The 23,501-nt window shown below is 35.0% G+C and overlaps 1 protein-coding gene across 1 annotated transcript; it reads right to left on the bottom strand.

Annotated features, from left to right (window-relative positions):
* Nucleotides 1-972: 972 nt before the first annotated feature.
* On the bottom strand, nt 973-2,536 carry LOC118744039 (odorant receptor 7a-like). The gene is made up of 3 exons (XM_036476797.1): nt 1,772-2,536; nt 1,344-1,701; nt 973-1,044 (listed from the first exon to the last, which is right to left on the bottom strand). The coding sequence occupies exons 1-3, from the start codon at nt 2,521-2,523 to the stop codon at nt 973-975; spliced, it is 1,182 nt and encodes a 393-aa protein (XP_036332690.1). The 5' UTR covers nt 2,524-2,536.
* Between the last annotated feature and the right edge of the window lie 20,965 nt (nt 2,537-23,501).

The following is a 23,501-nucleotide window of genomic DNA, read 5'->3' as shown; positions in this document are numbered from 1 at the left end:
TAAATGGTGAGATCCTAAAAATCATCGCGAATCGCTGTCGGCACAATTATAAAACTATTCAAAACAAACTAATTAAATTTAGAGGCAAATATTCACAAAAAAAAGCGCGATAATGATTTTTAAGCGCATAACAAATTTGAAGTTTCAAGTACACATTTTTCTATTTAGTAAAAGGAATGAGTAGAAAATGGAAATTTCGAGTGTGTCGCAAAAAGATTTTGGGCGTTAACCATATTTTTTTAAGATACAAGGCTATGTACTTCTCCTTCGTTTTGTGGCGTGCGCCTTTATGTTGTCACACAAAGAGTAGGGACCTACAGTTTTACGCCGACACCGCACGGCGTTTGTATGTTTATGAGAAGCTGTTTTTCATGGCAGAATAAACTCGGAGGTTTGCCATTGCCTGCGGAAAATTTGTTTGTTTTTTGTTTTTTTGATATTTGGTTAAACCGGGCTTGAACCCAGACCCTGCGGAATGGTAGCGCGCACCACTATTTTCCATAGTTTCCTATGTAAAGCACAATTCTGTTGTAACTTATGGAGTTTTATTTTCCACAAAAAGTGTCGTCTTCCCGTTGCTCTTTCCTTAGTATTTGTGCGTTGGCGGCAATGAAATGTTAGCTATCGCAACAAGCACAATCAACGCGAGAGCACAAAATTTTATCAGTTGCCTTTAACGAGGGCGTACTGTAGTACTAAATAGTAAATTTAAAGTAAAAAGTTTGACATTTCTAAATTCGCAGTTTTTCCACCCTCAGAACACTGTGCGTCTGGATTCTGCATGCGATATCTATTAAATAAATTTAAATAAAGTCTAATTTGAAACACAGCAAAATATTATTGCAGAAGCTACTGGGTGCTCTTTTTTATTCAATTATTTATTTAAAATCGTGCGGATAAAATATTTTCTACTACATATGTAAATAAGCTGAATATGCCTTTATTTTCTTTGCATCAACCGCCCGCACACCATTAGTCCTTCAAGTTCTCTCCAAGACCCATTTTTTCCATGAAAGTGAAAAGTGTAAAAGAAAATTTTGCGATCTGTAAAAAAGTAGAGTTATTCGATTTTATAGCTCCGCTTCGATATCGAGGGCTTATGTTTTTTTTGCAATTTTTAGAAAAAAATTTATTTTTTTTTGATAAATATTGCAGTCCAGCTCGGCCTTAACTGTCGACCCTGATATTAAAAAATCTCAACTTTGGTAGCCGTTGGTGTATTAAATTTACAAGTGAGCTGTAATAAAAATCAGAGATGTGTTCCAATATCAGAGTTGCAGACAAGCGGTCCGAACAGAAACCCTCTATATGTTATATATATATTTTTTTTAACAATTTCTCACCGACAAATTAGTAGCCAAATTGATTGGCACCAATTTCATGCCGAAAAACGGTATTAATTGTTGAGAACGATGTAAAAAGTAGATTAGCAAATTATTGAAGCGCTTATTTTGTGCAAACCAGTTGCATTTGAAAATAGCTTGGCACAACTTTTCGCAATCAGCCAGTAAAAATGACGCGTGATAACAAGTTGGCGAAGTTTGCATGAGTACGCACAACAAATAAATGATTGCAGCAATCTTGGTCGCCAAATCAGCAAAAATGGCAATGTTGATCATTGTGATGCCAAGAATGGTCGCAGTAAACAGAAGCTGCGTGAATACCGTCACAGATATAATAGATCCCACGATTTCGGCAATTCTATGTGTATAATGGTATTTAAGTATACAATTTAATCGCAAAGAGAATTGCCTACCCTAAACGCACTCACCTTAGTATTTCCTGATGCATAACAATGCATTCTAAAAGCTCATTGTAATTATCATCGGAACTTTTCTCCTCATCATAACCCAAACGTTCCATACGATCTGCCAAAAGTTGTATCTGCGTGCGTATAATGTAAATATAAACAGACGGATATGAATCGCTCAAAACTTCTTGATATATCAAAAATAAACCCAGGCTTGTATCAAAGCCAACTTGTAGCCAATATTCCCACAATGATCTACGCCAATCCACATTCGGAATCCAGAACGATACCGGCACATGCCTATCCACCAATGCGGCGACAAGCGACAGAGCATAATACATAGGGAATGCAACTGCAAAACCCAATACAAGTCGGTTACCCATTATGGCACATTCGCGTATCTTTAGCTTGTCCTCGGGTCGTGTGTAACGTTCATCGAGTTTATTTAATATTGGCTCAACGCTACGCAGACGCTTTTGTGCCAATGTTAAAACGGTACGTTTAATCGGTAAAGCCACGATATTTATGGATGCTTGCAGGCCATTTAATATTTCCATAACGGAGAGCTTATTTCGATCGCGTACCAAACCAATATTGCTAATAACTGGCGAGAAGATTACAAGCGAAAATGTTAGAATTGTGTAGAAGAAATACTGTTTACGATATTTGTCGGGTGGATTAATGCCGGAATATCTGAAGCCATTGAACAAATAGATGACTGCGTCGCTGGAGGCGAACACGTTGCGGCCGCGTCCCTTTATCAACTCGAACATTATTGCGTGGCGTTCTCGCTGGAGTTCGAAATTAACTATAGGCTACGAGTTGGAATTGCGATTTATATGTTGATACTCGCGGCAGAAAAAAGGGTAATTGCTTGAATTTGAATAACTAATTTAAATTTACGGTATTGATTTCCTTATGAGTGTACAAACAATGATTTGCAAAAAAAAAAAAAATCAAAATCTACGAGGGTCAGTAAGCTCAGTAGACTATTGATTTAACAAGATTACTGTCAATTGAGTAATCCCATTTTTTTTAGCGTTAACGAACTTAGCACATTTTACAGTACGGGCGCTCTTTTTTTATTGTTCACTTCAAAATTTAAAGTGGACAAAAAAATTCAAATTTCAAATGCAGGGTTTCGTTGGATTATTGTTTACGAACTCCATAAACAGAACAGTACATCCATGAGCCTAAACTGGCCGTCTAACCTAGATGAATGGTGCTTTTTTAATACTACAATGGTTTTAAACTACAATTTTTCTGTTAAGCTGAATTTTCACTACGGAATAAATGACAAAATTTGTATTGATCATCTCGGCCATTAAACAATAAAAAAAATCCATCAAGTCTATTTCCACAAGGAATTTTTTAAATGGCATACTTTTTTTTGTCAACTCAATGCCTTAACCAAAAACATGTGAATCAAAATTTCAAACATTATACAGTTTTAGAGAAAATCAACAAATTCTCATCAAAATTTCGAATTTTTAATCTGAATATTTAGAATATATGTGGGTTGTAGTTTCATAGTCTTCTAAATTTTGGTAATAAAAATGAAATTTTAGGCAAAAAATCACATGAATTTTTAATACTTTTTTGTTTTGGAGGCGTTTGTGGTTTTTATTTATAAAAGTTGGCGGAGATTTTTTTTTTTAATTTTTTATTTTATTTTTTGCCCATTTTTTTTTTTTTTGACCCGTCAAGATATTAAAAATAAAGTTGCGTTTGTCATATTAAAATTTCATACACCACGTAACTGTTTATAAAAAAATTCAAAATTCGGATTGTCTGTGACATGCCTGGTGTGCTTAGGCTGCTCTAGGTATTCACGCTCCCACCATGGAAAGCCATGTGCACGTTGGATCCCGCATAATGCGACAATTGCTACTTAGGTAGTCGAAGAACTTTATTAGTGGCCCTCGTACCGATGTGACTGTTCAAACTCAACGCCATTTGCAGAGCTAAATGGGAAGTGCCAAATCATGCTGTATGCGAAAATATTGATATTGGAAAGTTTTAGAGGAGGTTTAACCTTTTTAACTATTCACAACTTGGATACTTTATTTAATCTCTTCATAAATATTCTATGTACGTATGTTTATTTATCCAGCTATTAATACAAAATTATACGTTGTTCATATAGACAAGTGGCAGATATGTACAAATCTTGCAGCTGGTTAAAAAGTGATTGATAAAATGTCGTCTGATATACATACACACATATATGAACTCGGTACAAAACATTCAATTGCGATGAATAGATTCTGAGTGGTTAAAGTGGTTAAATACAGAGAACTAAAAATTGTCCTGAAAACCGACCTTCAAAGGTAAACTATCCTATTTTTTCTATGTTTGACCTAAAAAGAGCTTGTAAAGAATAAAAACAAAAAAAAAACAAAATATGAATGGCAAAAATATCTCTTTATAACATTTTAAAAAGTTTATTGTATGCTATGCTGGGTTCAGGTCTAAAAAAGAAAAAAAATTGAGAACCTTCTTTATTTGAAGGTAATTTTGAATTTTCATGTCTTCCATGAAAATCGAGTCAACTAAGTTCCCATTTGGCATTTAGCAGTAAAAGTATATACTTACGTACTCACTATAAAATTCAATAATTTTTCATCTGCAAAATGATTTTAAATATTTAAAACTGTCAATTTTCTGATTCAATACGCCATGCATTTCGTTAAAAAGTGGCATGTTACATAAATCAAACGTAATCGTCTGACAGTTAACAGCTTCAATTAAGCGCCAGCAATAAGGCCAACAAAAAAAAAAGATTCAAAATACTCATACATTCACTTTACAGACACACCCATAAAGCGCTTCCCATACCACACCGTGACACACCTACGATTTCTTCCCTACAACAACACTTCGAACGTTTCAACGACGGTTACGCAGCAAATGTCAGAACAACAATTCGCAACAACAACAATCACAATATGCCTTTGACAACTTAATTAAAACATAGCAGACCTTTGGCAATGAGCTGGTGATTGCACGCGTTACAAGTGCACATATTGGACATTCCATGCCGAATCGGACACCATTTGGCGTATGTATTTCTTATTTGTTTCATAAATTTTTGTGTTATATAGTACGATCTCAGAGGGTCCTCCTAATTATTATTTTTTTTTATTTTTTTGTCCAGCCGTTTTCGAGATATCGCTTTTTGGAAACAAAAAAATATTTCTGTTTAATGTCCAAAACTTGGTGGCGGATTTTGCGTGGAATTCCCCATATATACAAAACTACGATACGGGATTGTAAATGCGCATTTAGGCGCAAACGCTTAAATTTATTGAATACTTAAGCACGGACCCACGTGCGGGGGGCAGAAAGGGAAAATTTGCCCCCGCCCCCCTAGGGTTTCGCAGTAAGTGAAAAAATTGCGACCAGTTTTAGCCATTTCTAACAAAAATTTCAATAAAGCTTAAGACTCTGTTAACTTTAAAAAAATTAATCAATTGCTTTTAACTTTACTTTACATTATTCTGAAAGCAATGCCCCCAAATTTCACTTTGCATCCGCCCCTGTGTCTACTTGCCATCATTTACATATGTAAGCATTTATATACGCATGCGTAGGGGTGTGGTAGTTCAAGTCTAAACATTGCGTCACTTAGGGTACGTTCACACAGAAAGCGGAACTGAGCCGAGCGAAGCCGTTCCGAGCTGAGTGAAGCTTTCAAATTGCTGTAGTTATATGAAAGTGTTCATACAGCAAGCTTTTTCCGAAGCATTTTGGAGCTGAAAGCAAAGCAGTTTTTGATTTTGAATTTCCTATTAAATTTTTATGTTTTATAACGCTGCTGCAAACAAGATATCAAAATATTCAAATTAAAACGAACTTTACAACGAATCTTTTGAATAAAACTGAACAAATATTTTTGACGCTTTTCATTGACCGTAAGTTCTGTGGTATGTTTGCAGCAGAGTCCATGCGAAAAAACACACTTCGCTTCGTTTAGTGTGAACACCAGCAGCTTCGCTTTGTTCCGCCTTGCTTCATTCGACGCCGCTTGGCTTTCTGTGTGAACGCACCCTTATGCGTAGGCGCAATGTTAAATGCTGATGTAGCAAGTAAATTAATTGCCCAGTGAGCTTCAAATGGACAAATGCGAATGAGAAAACTTGTGTGTTAGTTTTTAATGGGGAAAACATGACAACAGAATGAAAATTCATGTATTTTTTAATGTTATATATATCATAAACATTTTTGAACTGCAATAGCTAGAAATCATCTTCATCGCCTGCAGCAAAATTGAAATCAAAAGTTTTTCACTCGATTCGAACTTACTTTTCTTTCTAATTGCTTACTTGGCTACTGGGCAGGTGCTTATCAGATGACCGTAAGTGAATATCAGAGCCATACACATGACCTCAACCAAGACGGTTGCATATGGCACATATGTACATCAAATGCAATTTATTACATTTTATATTCAATTGGGTGGGTAAATGAACTGGCGAGTGCATACGCATTAATCAAAGCGCAAGGGCTAGTACTCGCGGGAATTCGTTTCAACTGAATATTAAGGTCGTAACTGCATTGACGTTTTGGCAAATTAGGTAAAGTTAATAAATTTAAAGGTTGGTTCAATCTTCACACCCAGTGCGAACTTCATTTGAGTACCAGAACATTGTGGAATCATTAGTAATGAGGTGACAGATATTCCCGCCTGGAAAGGCCCAGAACTCTTCCTCCGTCCGGCATGAGCTCCGTGTTTGAAAAATGACTTGAAATGATTTTTTAGCAAATCACCGTTAAGCCTCGCGCACACTGGGAGCTTAATGCTAAGCTGGGAGGTAAACCGTTGAGCAAGAAGTATGAGTAAGAAGAATGAGTAACATTATTTCCTGCTCATATTTCATACCAAAAAATTATTCCATTTCCCGATGCATTACACGAAAGTGATACATCGCGGTGTAATACCTTCCACCGGAATTTTTTAGAGAATTTCTTCCTCTACAATGTGGTATATTTATCTTTTTAGCTAATGCATTTGATTTGACGCAGGCGAATCTTTAGTCGCTAAAATCGATAAGATTTGATAGATTTTATTCTTTGAAAGATTCGAAAAAAAAATAATAATTAAAAAATCTGTTAATATTTTGATGCTCCGAATGCGTCAATTCGTCTCTTCGGAAAAACGATTGGAATAAATATTTATTCCTCTGCCGGGAAGTTATTCGCCGCTATTCCGTAGTGAATGATTAACATAAAAGTTATTCCGCCGCCACTCAGAATTGTCCAGAATAACTAATGTGTAGAATAAGGAGGAATAACGACAAGTAAATAATATGGCCGAAAGACATTTTGATTGGAGTTAATTTCGTTTTCGTCTACTGAGCGTTAAAATAACTAACTTTTTGTGTATTGCTTTTTTTAACTTTCCCTCGTTATAAGTGTCGTATGTATGTAAAAAAAGTTGTGTGTTACCAAATTTTAATAGCGCAAATAGAATACTCATACATTTTTTTTTTATCGAGGAATACTTTCTGTCCTTTCCTTTTTGAATGAAATTTACAGATTTTTCTGGTTATAAACAAATGACGTAATATATCTAAATAATTTTCAGAAATATTCTATGTATGCAATTTTGAAGGCCATTAAATGTTAGAAGCTTGAAGTAGCTAAGATTTACCCTTGCATTAAAATTTTTTTTTGTTAAAGCTGCTGTTCATTTTCGCCATATAAAAGGATTGTCGAATATACTTTGTACAGAACAAAATGCGTAGCACCATCAACAAAAAATGCCAAACAAAAAGAGGAGGCAGAGAGTATTAATCGATTTAAAAAAAATACGTGTAAATATTCTATTAAATCCCAAAGCCAACAACCCTCAACTATTACAATTTCGTAACGCAAATTTCTGTTTCTCGCTCCACTCTAATGTGTACATCAACTAAGAATACAATATGTAAACTAAAATTTCAACAGCTTACTTACATGTTGTGCATTTGTGCCATTGGTTGTGGTGGTTGTTGTTGTTTGTGTTGTACCAGCACAATTCGAATTACTATTGATAACACCACTCGCTGCTATCGGATTATTATTACCAACAACTGTTGCCGTCGATGCACGTCGACTACTGCTATTCCGATTCGCACGATTGTTGGACGTCGAATTGTGTGAATTGGTGGCGTGTGTGTTGGTATGGGTGAGGTGGGGCGAGGCAGGTGGCGTTGATTGATTGGACGAGGGTTGGGTTGTGGTATTGGAGTTGGTATTGGAATTGGAATTGGAATTGGAGTTGGTTGGCGGAAGTGAGGGGCCCGTTCTGTTGCGTAGACGGGCCAAAGCACTCCTTAGGCCCTCCGTATTGTTTTTGTCGGGCCCCTTGCCAAATAAAATGCATCCACAAAACACTTTGAACGCCTTTGCATGTGCTTTGGGCTAATGCATACGTGTTTCTGCGTGTGTGTGCATGTGTGTGAGTGTTGGCGATGAATTGAAGTTGAGCACACGAGCGCGATGTTGGTAGGTAATCGAGGAATGGTGTTGAGAAATTGATGTGCCGACGATTTGAAAAAATTCTAGTTAGTTTTGCGATAATTTCTTTTAGCTAAGTTGCTTATCGTAAAGAAGTGTTTAATACTTCTGCTTTCTTTTTATAAAAAAATACTTAAAATTCGGGTTTTCTTATTATCAACGCGGATATCTACGAACTCTAAAATTTATTGTGGAAAACATATGAAACTAAACATTTTGAAAATAATCTAGTTTATGTAAATTCAGCTCCAGCCAAGTTATTTGCATATTTGAAATCGATAGCTGATTATGGAAAACAAAGTGGGATATCACTTTTTTTAACCGTCCGGACTCACAGAATTTTTTAATTTTTGTCTAGTTCAATTATTTTCATTAGGTGCGCTTCACTCCAAAACGTTTTTACAGGCGAGATAAGATTTTGAGCAACCTGAAAATAGAGGAAAAAAAGTTCCTTAGTTTAATTTTAAAAAATTTTACGAGTAAATACCAAGAGATAACCTATCTACATATCGATACCTTAACTTACGAAGGCCGTAACCCACTTTTTTTCAAAACTGTGCTTTTCACAGATTTTGGCAGGATATATTAAAATACACCTTCAATAAAAATTCGGAAATGTTAGTACCACAAACAATGGAGTTACATGCCACTTTTCAAAAAGCCTTTTTAAAATATTTTTTACTTCTTCTGTAAAATAGAAAATGCTTTGGTTAGGGCCTTGGCGAATTAAGGTAACGATATGTATATATATGAAAAGTTCCAGACTTTATTTCGAAAATATTTTTCGCGAGGGTTGCCACTTGTTTGGAACTTCCAAATCAATTAAGTTGACAATTTAAACGAAATATTTTAATATACGTATCAAACGGGAAAGCTTTACTTCTCAAATATTTTTAAAAGGGGTTGCCACCTGTTTAGAAAATAAAAATTTGTAGCTAAAAGTAACACTTGATTATGGGCATTAAACCAGACCGGTTTAAATAAGCTTTATTTTTAAAATATGTTTAAAGAAGGTGCCATCTGTTTACAAATTAAAAATCATAAGATAAATTTAAAATTTTATTATGAGTGCCAAACGGGAGAGGTTTAATTAAGTATATAAGATACTTTATTTCTAAAATATTTTTTAAAGAGGTTTGCCACCAGTTTAAAAATTTCAGTTCAATTTAATGATAGGTTAAATGAAGCATTACAGTGCGGGTGTCAAACGAAAGAAATTAAACAAAACTTTTCCTCCAAAATATTTTTGAAGGATATGTGGTTCTTCATGAGGTTCACAGCTGATTTGAGTTAAATTTTGACAATAATATTGAGTACATATCCTGCGATGTAATTTACTATTTAGAATTCCTAGAAAAGGGAAATATCAAGACTGACTCTAAGTAAAAGCATGGAAATGATTGGGGTGTAGCTGTAATATTTCATAGCATATCGTTAAATGTAAGTATGTATGTATTATCACATGGGCGGGGCTCCGGACAAAAATCTGCTTTGCGTACCTCATCATGCATTTTCATAAATATTTTATATACATTAGGGATGTTCAAATAAGAACGTTTCCAAAAACCGTTTTTTTTAAATTTGGTTAATGAACTTTTTCAATCTTCTTTTAATTTAGGGGTTAATTGTTTTTTTTTTTGTTGTTAAACCGAAAACCGAAAATTTGGTTTTTACATTCTCCAGCAATGGATAATTATTTTGCAATTCATCGAGATAAGAATAAAATTGCACGGCGTATAACAAACTTCAAATTAACTAACCAATTTTTGTTTGCTGATCTAGTAGCTAAGCATAATCGATTGTGAAGTCGATTGTGAATATGGAAATTTCGTACAAAGTTTGAAACTTAGATTTTTATGTCGTTTGTTAAAACATGACCAATATTTAAATAAAAAATTTACAAAAAATATTTACCTTGAAAACATTGGAAACGATTAAAAAAAACAATCACTGTACACTCAATTTTGAAGTTAATAATATATTACCATATACATAAGTATATACATACATATTTAATTATATTCATTTACTTCAATAGTGTCGCAATCCAAAAAAATACAAATTTTGAGTTAATAATAATAATAACCGTTTCTTCTACGTTGTGTAAAAATGTCATAGCTGTATCGATTACCAGTATCTCACTAGAGGAAAATATGCATTCATTTTTACTATGGGAGTATATCGACGGCTGAGCGGAAGATCGACCTATCTCGGCAGCCGACTCGAAAACGCCCTATCTCAGAAAACTTTTCAAGAACGCCCTACTTCAGAATTTTATTGAAAAACATTCTACCTCAGAATTTTATTGAAGAACGCCCTATCTCAGAATTCGGTTCAAAAACGCCCTATCCCAAGCGAAATTACATTGAAAATAAGCTGCGATAGGGCGTTTTCGAATCGGCAGCCGAGATATGGCATTATTCAACCAAATTCTGAGGTAGGGTGTTATTCAATCAAATTCTGAAGTAGGGCGTTCTTAAAAAGTTTTCTGAGATAGAACGATGTTGAAAAATTTTCTGAGATAGGGCGTTTTCGAACTGGCTGCCGAGATAGGTCGATCTTCCACTCAGCCATCGATATGTAAATTCAAAACTTTAAAGTCGTTTTTCTCGAGCTTCACTATTGAAGTAAATGAGCGATATGATTTACTCATAAATTAAAAAAGTTTTTTTTTTGTGAAATGAAGTTGGTTTTTGTTTGAATATGTCCAACGCTTCATTATATTTCGCATATTTGGAAATGAGGTTGTTATATAAAATTAAGGAAATTTATTTTTTTAATTAATTTGAGTTGCTCATCAGTAAGTAGTAAGTGTAAATGTTAATTTAATTTAATTTGATATCGATGTTTTTTTGGTTTTTTGCAGTGTTTTTTTTTAATTCGGTTTTTTTCGGTAAACCGAAAATTTAAGGTTTTAATGGAATTTTTTAAACGGTTTAAAACCTGAATAAAAAACCGTTATTAATCAAAAAACCGATTTTTTAGAAACGGTGTCCGTCCCTAATATATATTATAACCTTTTTCTCTCACTCTTTTATTGAATATATAAATAGTATAAATGTGGACTAAAATAGACAAAATAAAGGTAAACGTGTTTCTACCCACAGTTCACATCAATGTTGGTGTCATTTGTTTGCTCACAACTGCTAAATGTAAACAATGCTTGAGAAAATAAGGTTGTATTCCCACATAGGCGATACGCAACTATCGGATAATTCCACTATAACACATCGCCACCTAACGTATTAAAAAACAACAAAGAAAAGCAAATGAACAAACAACCGCAGGCATTGGCAATGATACGACTACCGTTGTTCGTGTAACTTCCCGGCTACCTATTCAAGCACCTTTCCCCTTTCCGCTTATGTCTGCCACACCGATTGTAGTAGCGCAGTTTTAGTTAAAGCTCGAAAATTGTAAGTGTCGGGTGTTTTTTTGCTGGAGGCGTCAATAAGAGATTTGTTTGCTTACTATGTTATTATTTCTTTGTTTTTTGTTGCGATTTTTTGCATTTCTACAAATTCCAAAAAATTAGTAGGCAGACATAAATATTCGTATAAAATTGACGCTTTGGAGCTTAAAAATGTTCGTATATGAATGCGAATTTTAGATTTGATACGAATTTGATATTAAAAAAAAAAATCACTGCATGTATTTAGTTATGCCATTTATGTACATAAAGTGCTGTTGTACACTTAAATATTGTACATTTTTTATCTAAAGAAATTAAGTTTGGACTAACTTGAGCTTTAAAATTAATTAATATTATTTTTCTGGCGAACAGTAACAGAGAATATGTTCTGACATCTTATCATCATCAAGGCAGGGCCCGAGTTCCGGCTTTGTGATCAGACCATTCCTTTCATGCCAACTCGCCGTCGACCTCATTTCCTTCGACTAAGGGAATAAAAATTGTGGAGGGAGACCAATAACGGAAAAAAGGCCATTTTAGAAGTCAAAACTGATTAACTCACGTAATCCTGTGCTTTAACATGGCAATATCGAAGTGAAGTGTATGAAATAGCTACCGAAATGGCGAAACATGGTGCGGAAACGCAAATTACGGAAATTACCTACTGATTTCTGATCTAGTAAGGAGGGTTCAAGAATATACCGCAGCCGTAACCAATGACCTATGCATCAATCGTGACGACTGTAAAATCTTAAGAACCTCATGACCGAGACTCAGTAAGAGTCATACTAAAGCATTTTTAACTTAAAACAAATCTGCAGTAAGGACACTATGGTACGGCACCAATGCTCCATCGATGGCGTATACCAACAAGCTCCATCTGCAGAAGTAGTCGGGATGAGCAAGAAGAGGAATCGTTGTAACACTTCCTATATCAATGTCTAGCTTTCCACACAAGCGATTTCAAGTATTTGGGAAAACGCCTATTCAATACTTTGGGTCATTTAGCCTAAGTAAACATATTGGAGCTTCACAACTTCATCCGGTATAGGTAATGGTTTAGCCGACACTATAAAGACAATACGCAATAACATCGGTTGAAGGACGTGCCTCCTCCTGGAACTCATAAAGGGGATTCTCACCTCAAGAGCAAGTCTACCTCCGAGTGGAACATGGAGGACATGTAGTCCTTCATACGCGCCTTCCTAACCTAATTCGTCAAAAACTTGGCAGCAGATAGTTAAGAAATCAATCAGCTCACTTTCTTTTGAGTTGAAACTATTTCGGGAAGTGGTTGTTTTTTTTCAAAACTCCATAGGCTAACGCACTAAATTATATTTAAATGTCTATCTGCTAAAATGTTATGTTTTCCCATTACTAAAATATACTCAAATTCAGAGCTAAATTACAAATCAAAAGCAGTATAAAATTAAGTAAATTATTCAAATAGCTGATTATTTATTTGTAGCAAATTCAAGTCACACGCCAACCGCTGTCAAACAGAGCCAACACACGTACTTGTAAAATAAATCTCTTCGTAAATTAATTTTCTTCGTTTTTTTCATTTTCTCAAAGCTACAAAGTGCTTACTTCTTCCGCCATTTTATAGGATACACGAAAAGTTAATAAACGCTGTAGAAATGCAATTAATTAACCTCCAAAACAAACCACAATGGTTTTTTTGTACTTTTGTAGAAGTGGGTGGAGGCTTCTGGAAACGCCGTAGCAATGAAAATTACTCTGAAAATTGTACACTGTTGCCAACTTTGTACTTTTCGCACTAAATTTAGTGATTTTCTCTATTCAAAAGGCGAAAATTTTAGAGTTTAGTGCTTTTTGTTTTTTTTTGTGCTTTGTTTTTAGTTTGAAGACACCAAATCTGTAAGTTTTAACAAAAAGGGGGGCAAAACTTATAGAAATCGTAAGTTTTGTAAGAAACTTCACAAAAATCTAAACAAAATCATGTCACAATGACAATCATAAGCGAGAAAGCATATGTTTACCAACAAAATATGTGGCAGCACTTTCAATCATATCAAAATTACATGGCGGTAACTCGCCATTGCTGGGACCAGAAATCTCTGTTTAGATCTTTAGTTTGGCCTAATTTGTTATATTTTTTACGACTATTCAAAAAAGCAGCATCTCCTGGCAGTAAAATTAGTATTTAGCGAACCTTTTGAAAAAAAAAGAATAATCAAAATCGGGTGGGATTTAACTGCTCTTTTGATACAGAAACATTTTTTCCCACTGTGCGCCAATGAATAATACACTCAAATAAGACACATTAAATAGGAAAATCAAGCGTTCGGAAAGAAAAGTTCTTTATGTTCCTTTAGTTCACAAGATCATAAGAGTCTGCAGTGTAGATTTGAACTACCCATAGTACATGAAACTTCATTTCTGGCTTTTTCTTTCGTTTGATAGGAATTGTAGTAGAAAATTTTAACATTTAAACAGTTAGGAGAAATTAATCAATTTTGCTTACATCTAAGCGAGACGGCAACGCTGGAATAAATCTGCATCCTTACAATACAATTTTTCATGCATACAAAGTCCATTAAATACTCCAATAAAATTTTGGTGCTGTTTTCGAGAAAAAACGCGATTTCTCTTGTGTGTAAGTTCTTTTTCAAATTCAAAACTTGGCAACACTGCGCAGAGAAAGTGATTGTGTGTTAGCAGCAGGCGTCTGCGGTTAGAGGTTAGCGGCTAACGGCTGCAGGTGCTGCTTGCGTGCCAGCGCAAAGTCGTATTCAACAACACTCATACGCCATGGCGTGCCAGTAATCAAATGGCGTAAAAACGATGCGTACACACATGACTGCTGGTGCGTATAATAATAATAATAATATCCCAACGGTTTTTACCCTCCATTCCCGCCCATCCGCACGAGGGGCGCAGTCCGCATGACGTACGGAACCAATATTTTAAATTTTTGTGCCGAGTCACGATAGGCAGGAGTTTGTTAAGTGTCGAGATCTAAAACTGTTCAGCTACAGAACTAAATTCATCAGCTGATTTTATGTATTTATGTCACTAATTCACTTATTGAGAGAGGAGAGTATCGCTTTCTTAATGCTGAAAAGCGGATCTGATATATCAAACGTGCTGGAATGAGAGTTAAAATCCTGGCATAAGCAACGGAGTGGGTCGTGCAATTCAAAATTGGTTTTACAAGCTTTCAGAAATATGGGACAAAAGTGTCTTGATACGCGTGGCGGAACATTAAAGCTTACATCAGCCAGAAGAGACGGACTTGAAATTGAGCCTGTCAGTAATTTAACCATAAAAATTATACCAAGCATTTCCCTGCGACTGGCAAGTGTAGGAAGGTTAATAAGTTTTAAGCGACTCGTATAAGGTGGAAGACTATATTGAGAATCCCATCGGAAATTTCTTAAAGCAAAAAGTAGGAATTGTTTTTGAATTGATTCTATCTTGTCTGAGTAAATTTGATACCTTGGATTCCAAACCACCGAGCCGTATTCCAGAATCGGCCTAACTAATGTTGTATACAGGGTTTTAGTGATATACGGGTCACTAAATTCTTTTGACCATCGTTTCACAAATGCAAGTACACCTTTAGCCTTGTTGACTGTCACATTAATGTGAAGATTAAAATTAAGCTTAGGATCCATTGTGATACCAAGGTCCACAAAATTGTATACCTGTTCCAGATTATGGTTACCTATTATATAAGAAACTGGCAGAACAGCTCTTCGCGAGAAGCACATTACTTTACATTTCTTAAGATTTAGAGGCATAAGATTTACTTTACACCAGTAAGCCATGCTGTTTAAGTCTGATTGTAGCAAAGACCTTTCTTCAATTGAAACGTACGATTTATAAAGTTTTACATCATCTGCATACATTAAAATTTTGGAGAATTTTATATCTGTAGAAATATCGTTTATAAAAAGCAAGAACAGAATCGGGCCTAGGTGGCTACCCTGAGGGACTCCTGAGGTAACATCAATGACGTCAGAGATAGTATTTTTAAACAATACCCTTTGTGATCTATCATAGAGGTATGAAGAGATCCAACGTAGAAAATTAGGTGGAAGACCAAGAAGATCAAGTTTATAGATGAGCAACGAGTGGCACACTTTGTCAAATGCTTTACTGAAATCAGTATATATAACATTAACAGTTTTGCTCTCACTAAATGCTTTTGAGATATAGGATGTTAATTCAAGTAAATTTGTAGAAGTTGATTTGCCCTTGCAAAATCCATGTTGACTGTATGAAATGCTTGAAGTGATAGAATGCGTCAACCGATTTGTTATAATTGCTTCAAATAATTTAGGGATTGCAGAAAGCTTAGCTATGCCCCGGTAGTTCTCCACTGAAGACCTGCTACCGCTTTTATGTAAGGGGGTTATGAACGATTCCTTCCATACAGTTGGAAAAACGCCCTCTTTAAGAGACAAATTAAATAAGGCTGTTAACGGCTCATAGAGATAATCAGCACAATTTCTAAGAAAACAAGTGGGGATCTGGTCAGGACCGTCGTCGTCGGGAGATATTATAGGGTTATGTATTGAGTTAATTGGACTTAGTTTAAAAGGATAGTCAAAGTATGCTTGGGAGTTAGTAGAATAATTGGATTTAAAAAACTGAGCGAACATGTTAGAAATTGTTTGATTATCACCAGAGACGGTATTTTGATACTTCATGGCGGAAGGAAACCCACGTACATTTCGCTTGGAGTTCACGAAATCATAAAATGATTTGGGGTTATATATTATACGTCGTTTGACTTTACACAAGTAATCTTTATAACACTTTTTGTTTAATTCAAAGAACTTGTGACGCAAAAGTGAGTATTTTACATAGTATGAGTGTAAGCCGGTTTTTTTTGTGTAATCTAAAATAACGTGACTTTCTGTTTTTCAAGTTTCTCAGTTCTTTAGTGAACCATAACTGTGTTTGTTCTACAGGAACACACATGCGTTTAGGCACATACTTTTCAAATAATCTATGTACAGTAAAATTAAAATGTGCAACGCTTTGCTCAACTTTTTCTTTGTATATAGGCCACGACAATTTAGACAATTCTTTATTCAGTTTTTTAAAGTTGGCTTGCGAAAAATCAAAGCGAATATTTGGCTCGTATGTTTGGACATCGCAATTTTGACCATCGTTTATAATTTCGTAAGATATCTCAATAGCAGGGTGGTAGACATCTTCGGGCAAAACTAGTGGGTCACATTTATTTACAGCCGACTTAGATGCATCATCAACATAAACAAGATCTAATACTTTGCCAAACTTATTGCGAAGTACATTAACTTGATTCAGGCAGAGTTCAGCCATCTCCTCTAGAAATACGTTGTTGCAAGCGCTAGACGAGAAAGGTACAATATCATTGTCAATGATGTTCCATGATACATTTGGCAAATTAAAGTCACCCAACACAATCAATGAATCAGAGGGTTTAATCATTGAATTAATTGATTTCAGTAAAGATAAATGTTGTGAATACACTGATAAGTCAGATCGGGGAGGAATATAGCATAGAGCTAAGTAAGTAAACCCCCTTCCAACCTGAACACGAATGCATTTGAATTCTGCAGATTCGATGTGTGGAAGACTAACTTCTTCAGATGGTATTGAAGAGTCTACGGCAAAGAGTACGCCACCGCCGACTCTGTCCTCCCGATCTTTTCTGTAGATATGATAATTATTTGAAAGAATCTCTGAATTAAAAGTGTGAGGTTTGAGCCAAGTTTCAGTCAAGGAAATTATATTATAATTGCATTCAAGGCCATTAAGATATAAATTCGTTAATTTAGTATTTATGCCTCTTACGTTTTGATAATAAATACTTAAAGCAGATTTAGTAATCAGTTTTTTGGTTCTGTATTCTGACGGGGAATATTTGCTAAATTATTATTTTTGTTGGGCCTATACTCAAATTCACGAACGAAAGCTCCGGAGGGCCAAAAAGAACTACTAAGCAGCATGTCAAAATTTTCTAAATTTACGTCTATTTTAAATGAAGAAATATTTCTTTCATATTTAAAATTAAATTTTCTGATACTTAAGTTGACAGTTTTAACTTTGGACGAGATGTAAAACTTTATATCGTCCTCGGAAGTATCCCTCGAAAATCTAGATACAAATATAGACTTCCTTGGGGGAACCACAACCAGTCTCCTAGTATCAGACTCGATTACCGGCGGACGGGGTTGAGTAACTGAGTTACTAGTTGAGGGTAGAGTAAGCGTTGGAAGATTGGATGGCGGTGCCACAACTTCAACGGGGGACGGGGAAGATACTGCAGGGTCGTTATTATTAGAAGCAGACTTTGATATGTGTTCTTTTGAGGAAGATAACTCCGTTGTCTGTGGACATGGAGAAGAAAGGTTAATTAAGTCATTCGGAAGAGTGTTCTGACGTGGAACGGTCCTTTCATTAGGCGGACTATGAAGACGCTTACGTTTTGACACACGAATGTCCTTCATAGATTGTACGGTATCTAAGCATTTAAAAGATTTAAATACATTTTCGTAATGTTTAAATTTTTCGGTCAGTACCGACAACTCTCTCCCTACCTCAGAAAACCCATTTCTGGTTTGCCTAAACAACTTAAAGAGATCAACTTCGGTTGACCTGCACTTTAAGCAAGACCAGCGAAGACCTTTGCCATCATTAATAGCGTCCAGAATTCTTCCTGTCAAACCAGCACATTTTAGATGGCAAATACCATCACAGAGCCAGCACGATAAGTAGCGTTCAGATTCGCTTTTGATTTGGCAGTTATCAAGATCACACTTCATATTGAAAGATTTAATAACACTTATGTTAATAAAAAGACAAGCAAAATAAGTTTAACACAACACACACAACAATTCAGGAGCTGATGTATTTAGCTTAAAAATATATGTAGAGAACAGTTTGAGTATCACTGTAATGTGACACTTAATAAACGCAGCGCAAACAGCTGTGACAAGAAATACTAAACGAAGTAAACAAAAAGAGCAAAAAGAAATGTGCAAAAATAGAAACGATCTCAGTTAACTACAAAGGAATAACAACAACAATGATAACAACAAATGACTCGGCAAGATTAGATGTAAGCTAGTGAAATTTAATTAAATTTAATAAAAACCACAAAAATCACAAAACTTTCACTTAGCTTGGGTTATTATCACACTAAGATGCTCGTAGGCACTTTTTATAGCAACTTTTACTCAAAATTAGCACAATAAACTTTGCAAAATACAAAGACCAATCAAGACACAAATAAGTAGAACTTCACAGCTTGACGTTTGCGAGAGTACGCACACTTGAACATATGTACTGGTAAATTATTTGCTTAACTTGTTATTTCACTGCACCTTTAACTTTACACACACATTCTCTTCACACATTTTTATTATTGTCACAAAGTGTGTGACACTTGAAATAAAAAGTACAAGCGCTGTGCGTAAAATGTGCCACAAAGTACGCTCCAGTATTGCTGGAGTCAATCGCCACATTTGCACTGCTACTACACTGAGTTCTAGGGAAATAGCTACTCTATTAGCCCGTGGTACAGCGCAGGGTAGTGCAGAGTCGAGCTAGTCGGAAGCAGAATTGCGAAGCACTACGAAAGGGGGCGTCCATAATTCACGCAAGTAACTGCTTTAGTAACTCCTGGTAGTGCAGAGAGTGCCGATTATGACTACAGCCTAGGACATTGCCTTTCTAAAGTAATTGCTGAAATACACGACAAGTAGTCGTTCGGTAATGGACGTAGTTTACTTGGTAGTAGCTCCCCCGTACGGCAGGGTATATATTGTTTAGCATACACATATTCATTCCTGTGTAAATATGCATCTGAGTAAAATGTCAAACACACAGCTGCGCAAACACTAAACATCAAAAATATTACAGCGAATACAAAGTAAGCGACCGCGTATTTATACGAATTATGAATAAATGGCTTAACATATGCTTCCATTTTTTACAGCTAAAATGTTAGCTGCAAAAACTAGCATGAATAATTTATGCAAGGTGTTTATATTTTGTTTCGGTTTTTCATTTTAAATCATTTCCGGCGTACGTTTTTATTTCGCGCCTTTTACACATTCCTTTATACACTTACTGATGTACTTAACTAAATTCTACGTACATACATACGCAATCGCAATTCTTGTTTATTTATTTTACATGATTATAGTAGTAGATTTATACATATATATAAACATATTTACACGCAACATTTTCCATATAATTTTTTTTTACTTTAGTTCAAGGTCATTTGCGTCGTTCTTTGTGCCGTTGTTATTTTTTTTTGTTTTGCTTACCTTTATATTTAATTTATTTACTGCCACATTTGCGCATTAAATTTTAATTCAAGGCAGCTTTACTAGCGAAAATTCTGAAAAATATCGTGCATTTGCTGAATTATTGCATCCAGAAATTTGAAGGTACTCAATTTGATATATTTGCGTGGGTTGTAGGTCAGCAGATCAGACTGAAATTAAAATTTAATGCGATTTCTGAATTCGGTTGAAAAGAGATACGGAAAAAAATTTGGTTAACAAAATTTCTTTTCTACGGGATATCATCAAACGTAGTTGTGAATTTTTCATCAGCGTAAACGTATGTCCTGGCCATGAAAGTATTCATGCGGAACTTTCTGTATGTAGCAGAAAAATAGCCTTCTTTGTAAAGGAAATAACCCGTGTAGGACGGCTTGGCATTTCCGACGTCTGTTGGTAGTTGACATGATGGCCAAAGTTGTATTTAGTTTCTAGTAAATAAACAAGTACTACTTACTTAAATAATTTGGATGTCACTATTATTATTATATAGCATATATAGTGCTGCGACCTAGCTATATCTATTGTGCTAACCTTTATCAAGTCACTCCAACTTTAGGCTGTTAATAAAATTAAGCACTTTAGAGGATGTCATGTTGCAGATTCTGGATGGAGACGATAGTCGCCCTCCAAAGTATATAAGTCTCAGTCGAGTTAAAACGCGGGCAATCACATAGTATACACTCCGAGATTTCATTCTCTAGCCCACATAACCTGCAGTTCGTCTCCTCTGAGAGTCCCATATTGTGGAGATGGTACCTCAGCCTACAGTGTCCTTTCAGGTATCCGGTGAGCGCTCTTAAACCCTCTCGAGAGGAAGTTATGAATCTTTTGGACTGTCTTATACCCTTTATCGAGCACCATTGGGTTGTAACTAGCAAGTCCTCCCATACCCTTAGGAGTACTGCTCTATAACCTTCGGATGGACCAAAGAATGGCTGAGGGCCGATAAGGCTCCATTGGGCACCGATTTTCGACAGAATGTTAGCCCTTTCATTGCCATCTAATATCTCATGACCCGGAACCCACCATAGGGTCACCCCGTTACTGGCTCCTAGTCTTACCAAAATCTTTTTGCAACTGTCTACTACGTTTTACACCCTTTTACAAGAGTCAAGTGCTCTTAACGCTGCCCGGATCCCCGACAGAAGACATTCGTGGACACAGACTTCAATTGCAAACATTTCCGCCCGGAATATGGTAGGATATATGCCCATCGGGAAGCTTTTTTGAAATCTCTAACATGTTGAGCGAAAATTCCCTTTTTTACAAAAAAAATGTGATATTCTAAAATTTCCAACATCAGCAGCAGAGAGTATGGAAATATGACTTTAAAGCAATTATTTCCTGCAGCAAAAAGTTTGTGAAAGTTGAAGCAGTTATATTCCTAGGCTTAAATGAGAAAGAAAAAATATCAGAAATAAAACCAAAAATTTCCAACAAAGAAAGAAAGGACTCAGTTGCGGTTACGCACCCGTGAAGAAAATACATAAATACCAAACAAAGCAATTGTTCACCCCTTGTACAAGCAAGCGAAAAAATCTTAAAAAAACAGCAAAAAATAGCCCGAATGCAAAAAAGTGACATTGGAAATTCCACATATCACATTCGCAGTCGCCTTTGAGGCACTTAAGCGGCAAATATGCTACAGCGGATCGTAACTTTGTTTCTATTTATGGCCTCACCGCAGGTTGTTTGGCAGGCTGAGTATGTGGTTGGTTAGTTGGTTATTTGGCTAGAAGGTTGACTAAGCAAGCAAAAGCTGTTCAACCCCAAAGCATAGCAAAACTTTGCATACGTGGTGTGCAAAGCAGACGACGGAAGAGTGATTGGTGAACTACGTGTGGTTGCTAGGCACTTTCATGTAATGGATTATATCTTTCTATGGCAACACGAACAACAGTGCGATAGGGTGAAAGCGAAAATCCTAAAATACAATTCAAGAGCTGCAGATACTTAAGGGTCAATTTGTTAAATTATTTCAAAAAGATGCTTTTATGGTATATGAACATCAGGGCGTATCACAAAAAACTGTTCAAATTATTGCAAGCGACTAGGCAAGTTGTATCGTTTAAAGAAATCGTACATCAAATAAAAAAGTTATGGCAAAAGCCAATTTAAACCTTTCACAGGGTATGAAATAAAGTTTTTGCAACCCTGAGTTACTCTCACTGTGGGCGTTCAAAACTGCTTGGAAGAAATTTACCTTTTTTGTCATACATCTTGATACGGTATAATGTACATACTTACATATGTATATTTATTATTTCTGCTCGCTTAAATCTCGGATAATGAAAAATGTATGTGATTTTTTTACTTGGGTTTGAAACGCAAAGGCATTATCAAGGCATGCAGTATGCATATAAAGAGTGCTGAATATGTATGTTTACTGTAGGAATTCACCATAATTTGCGTTGTGGAATAAATTTCTATGGAATGTGTCCAGATATTCTAATGAATTACATACCATGTTTAATAAAAGGCAATTCCAATAAAATGTTCATTGCCTAGATGTCAGTTATGATTTGAAAGTTGAAAAAATGCATATTTAACCTTGCTATGGCAACCTACTTGAAAGTTGCTGAGTAAATATTCATACGTTTAGCAATCAGTTTGCTAAAATTTAAATAAAGTAAAAAAAATATATTTTTCTTTTTAAAATAAAAATAAAAAATTTAAGAAAACAATTTAGTAAAGGAAAAATAAATAAAATAAGATACTAAAAATTAAACGAAATTTAAACAAAAAATTTTCTTATTAAAGCAATAGGAATTTAGAAAATAAAAAATTTAACGAAATTTTAACAAAAATTCTTCTGATTAAAAAAATGTGAATTTAAAAAATAAAAAATAAAAAATTTAGTTTCAAAAAGAAAAAAATCAATTAATTTTTAGAAAAAAAATAGATAGAATAACAGCCAATTTCACGAAAGCAAATTAAAGAGCAAAATGATTTAAATTTTTTGAATTATATATGGAAATTGACAGAAAAAAAATATAATTTTCCATTTAAATTGCTAGCGAAACCGGCTGTAAGTTTCTAAAAATTAAATAAAAAAATTCAAATTCAAAAGTTTTATTTCGAAAAATCAATCAAAAAGAAAAAAGTAAACAAGATGTAAATATTATATTAATCTGACTCCTATAGTGGAAGTAGTCGTAATGAAATATTTTGACTCAAAAATCCTTACAATTACCAGCGTTTACCATTTTGTTGTTTTCAACTTATCATTTCACTTCCTTTTAGTAATCAAAATTTTCAACAGAAATATTTGCGTACACATTTACATACATATGTACATAAATAGTTATCATTGCTACTGACTGCCACTTGAATCGAAGTCATTGCAGAAAAGGAAATTTTCGTAAAGGAAACTTATTACATCTTATTGCCGCTTTCAAATAAGACAGAAATTTGAGGATTGAATGAATGCAATTAAGTATTCAGCGCATGGCAACGGCTCATTTCATAAAGGCAAGTTATGTATCAAAGAACATTTTGATTTCTCAAAGAAGTAAAAAGT

Source organism: Rhagoletis pomonella, unplaced genomic scaffold (genome assembly GCF_013731165.1).
Source record: "Rhagoletis pomonella isolate Grant_MI unplaced genomic scaffold, Rhpom_1.0 Rhpom_scaffold_00007, whole genome shotgun sequence".
In the NCBI taxonomy this organism is placed as follows: domain Eukaryota; kingdom Metazoa; phylum Arthropoda; class Insecta; order Diptera; family Tephritidae; genus Rhagoletis; species Rhagoletis pomonella.
This window is presented reverse-complemented; position numbering and strand designations above follow the sequence as displayed.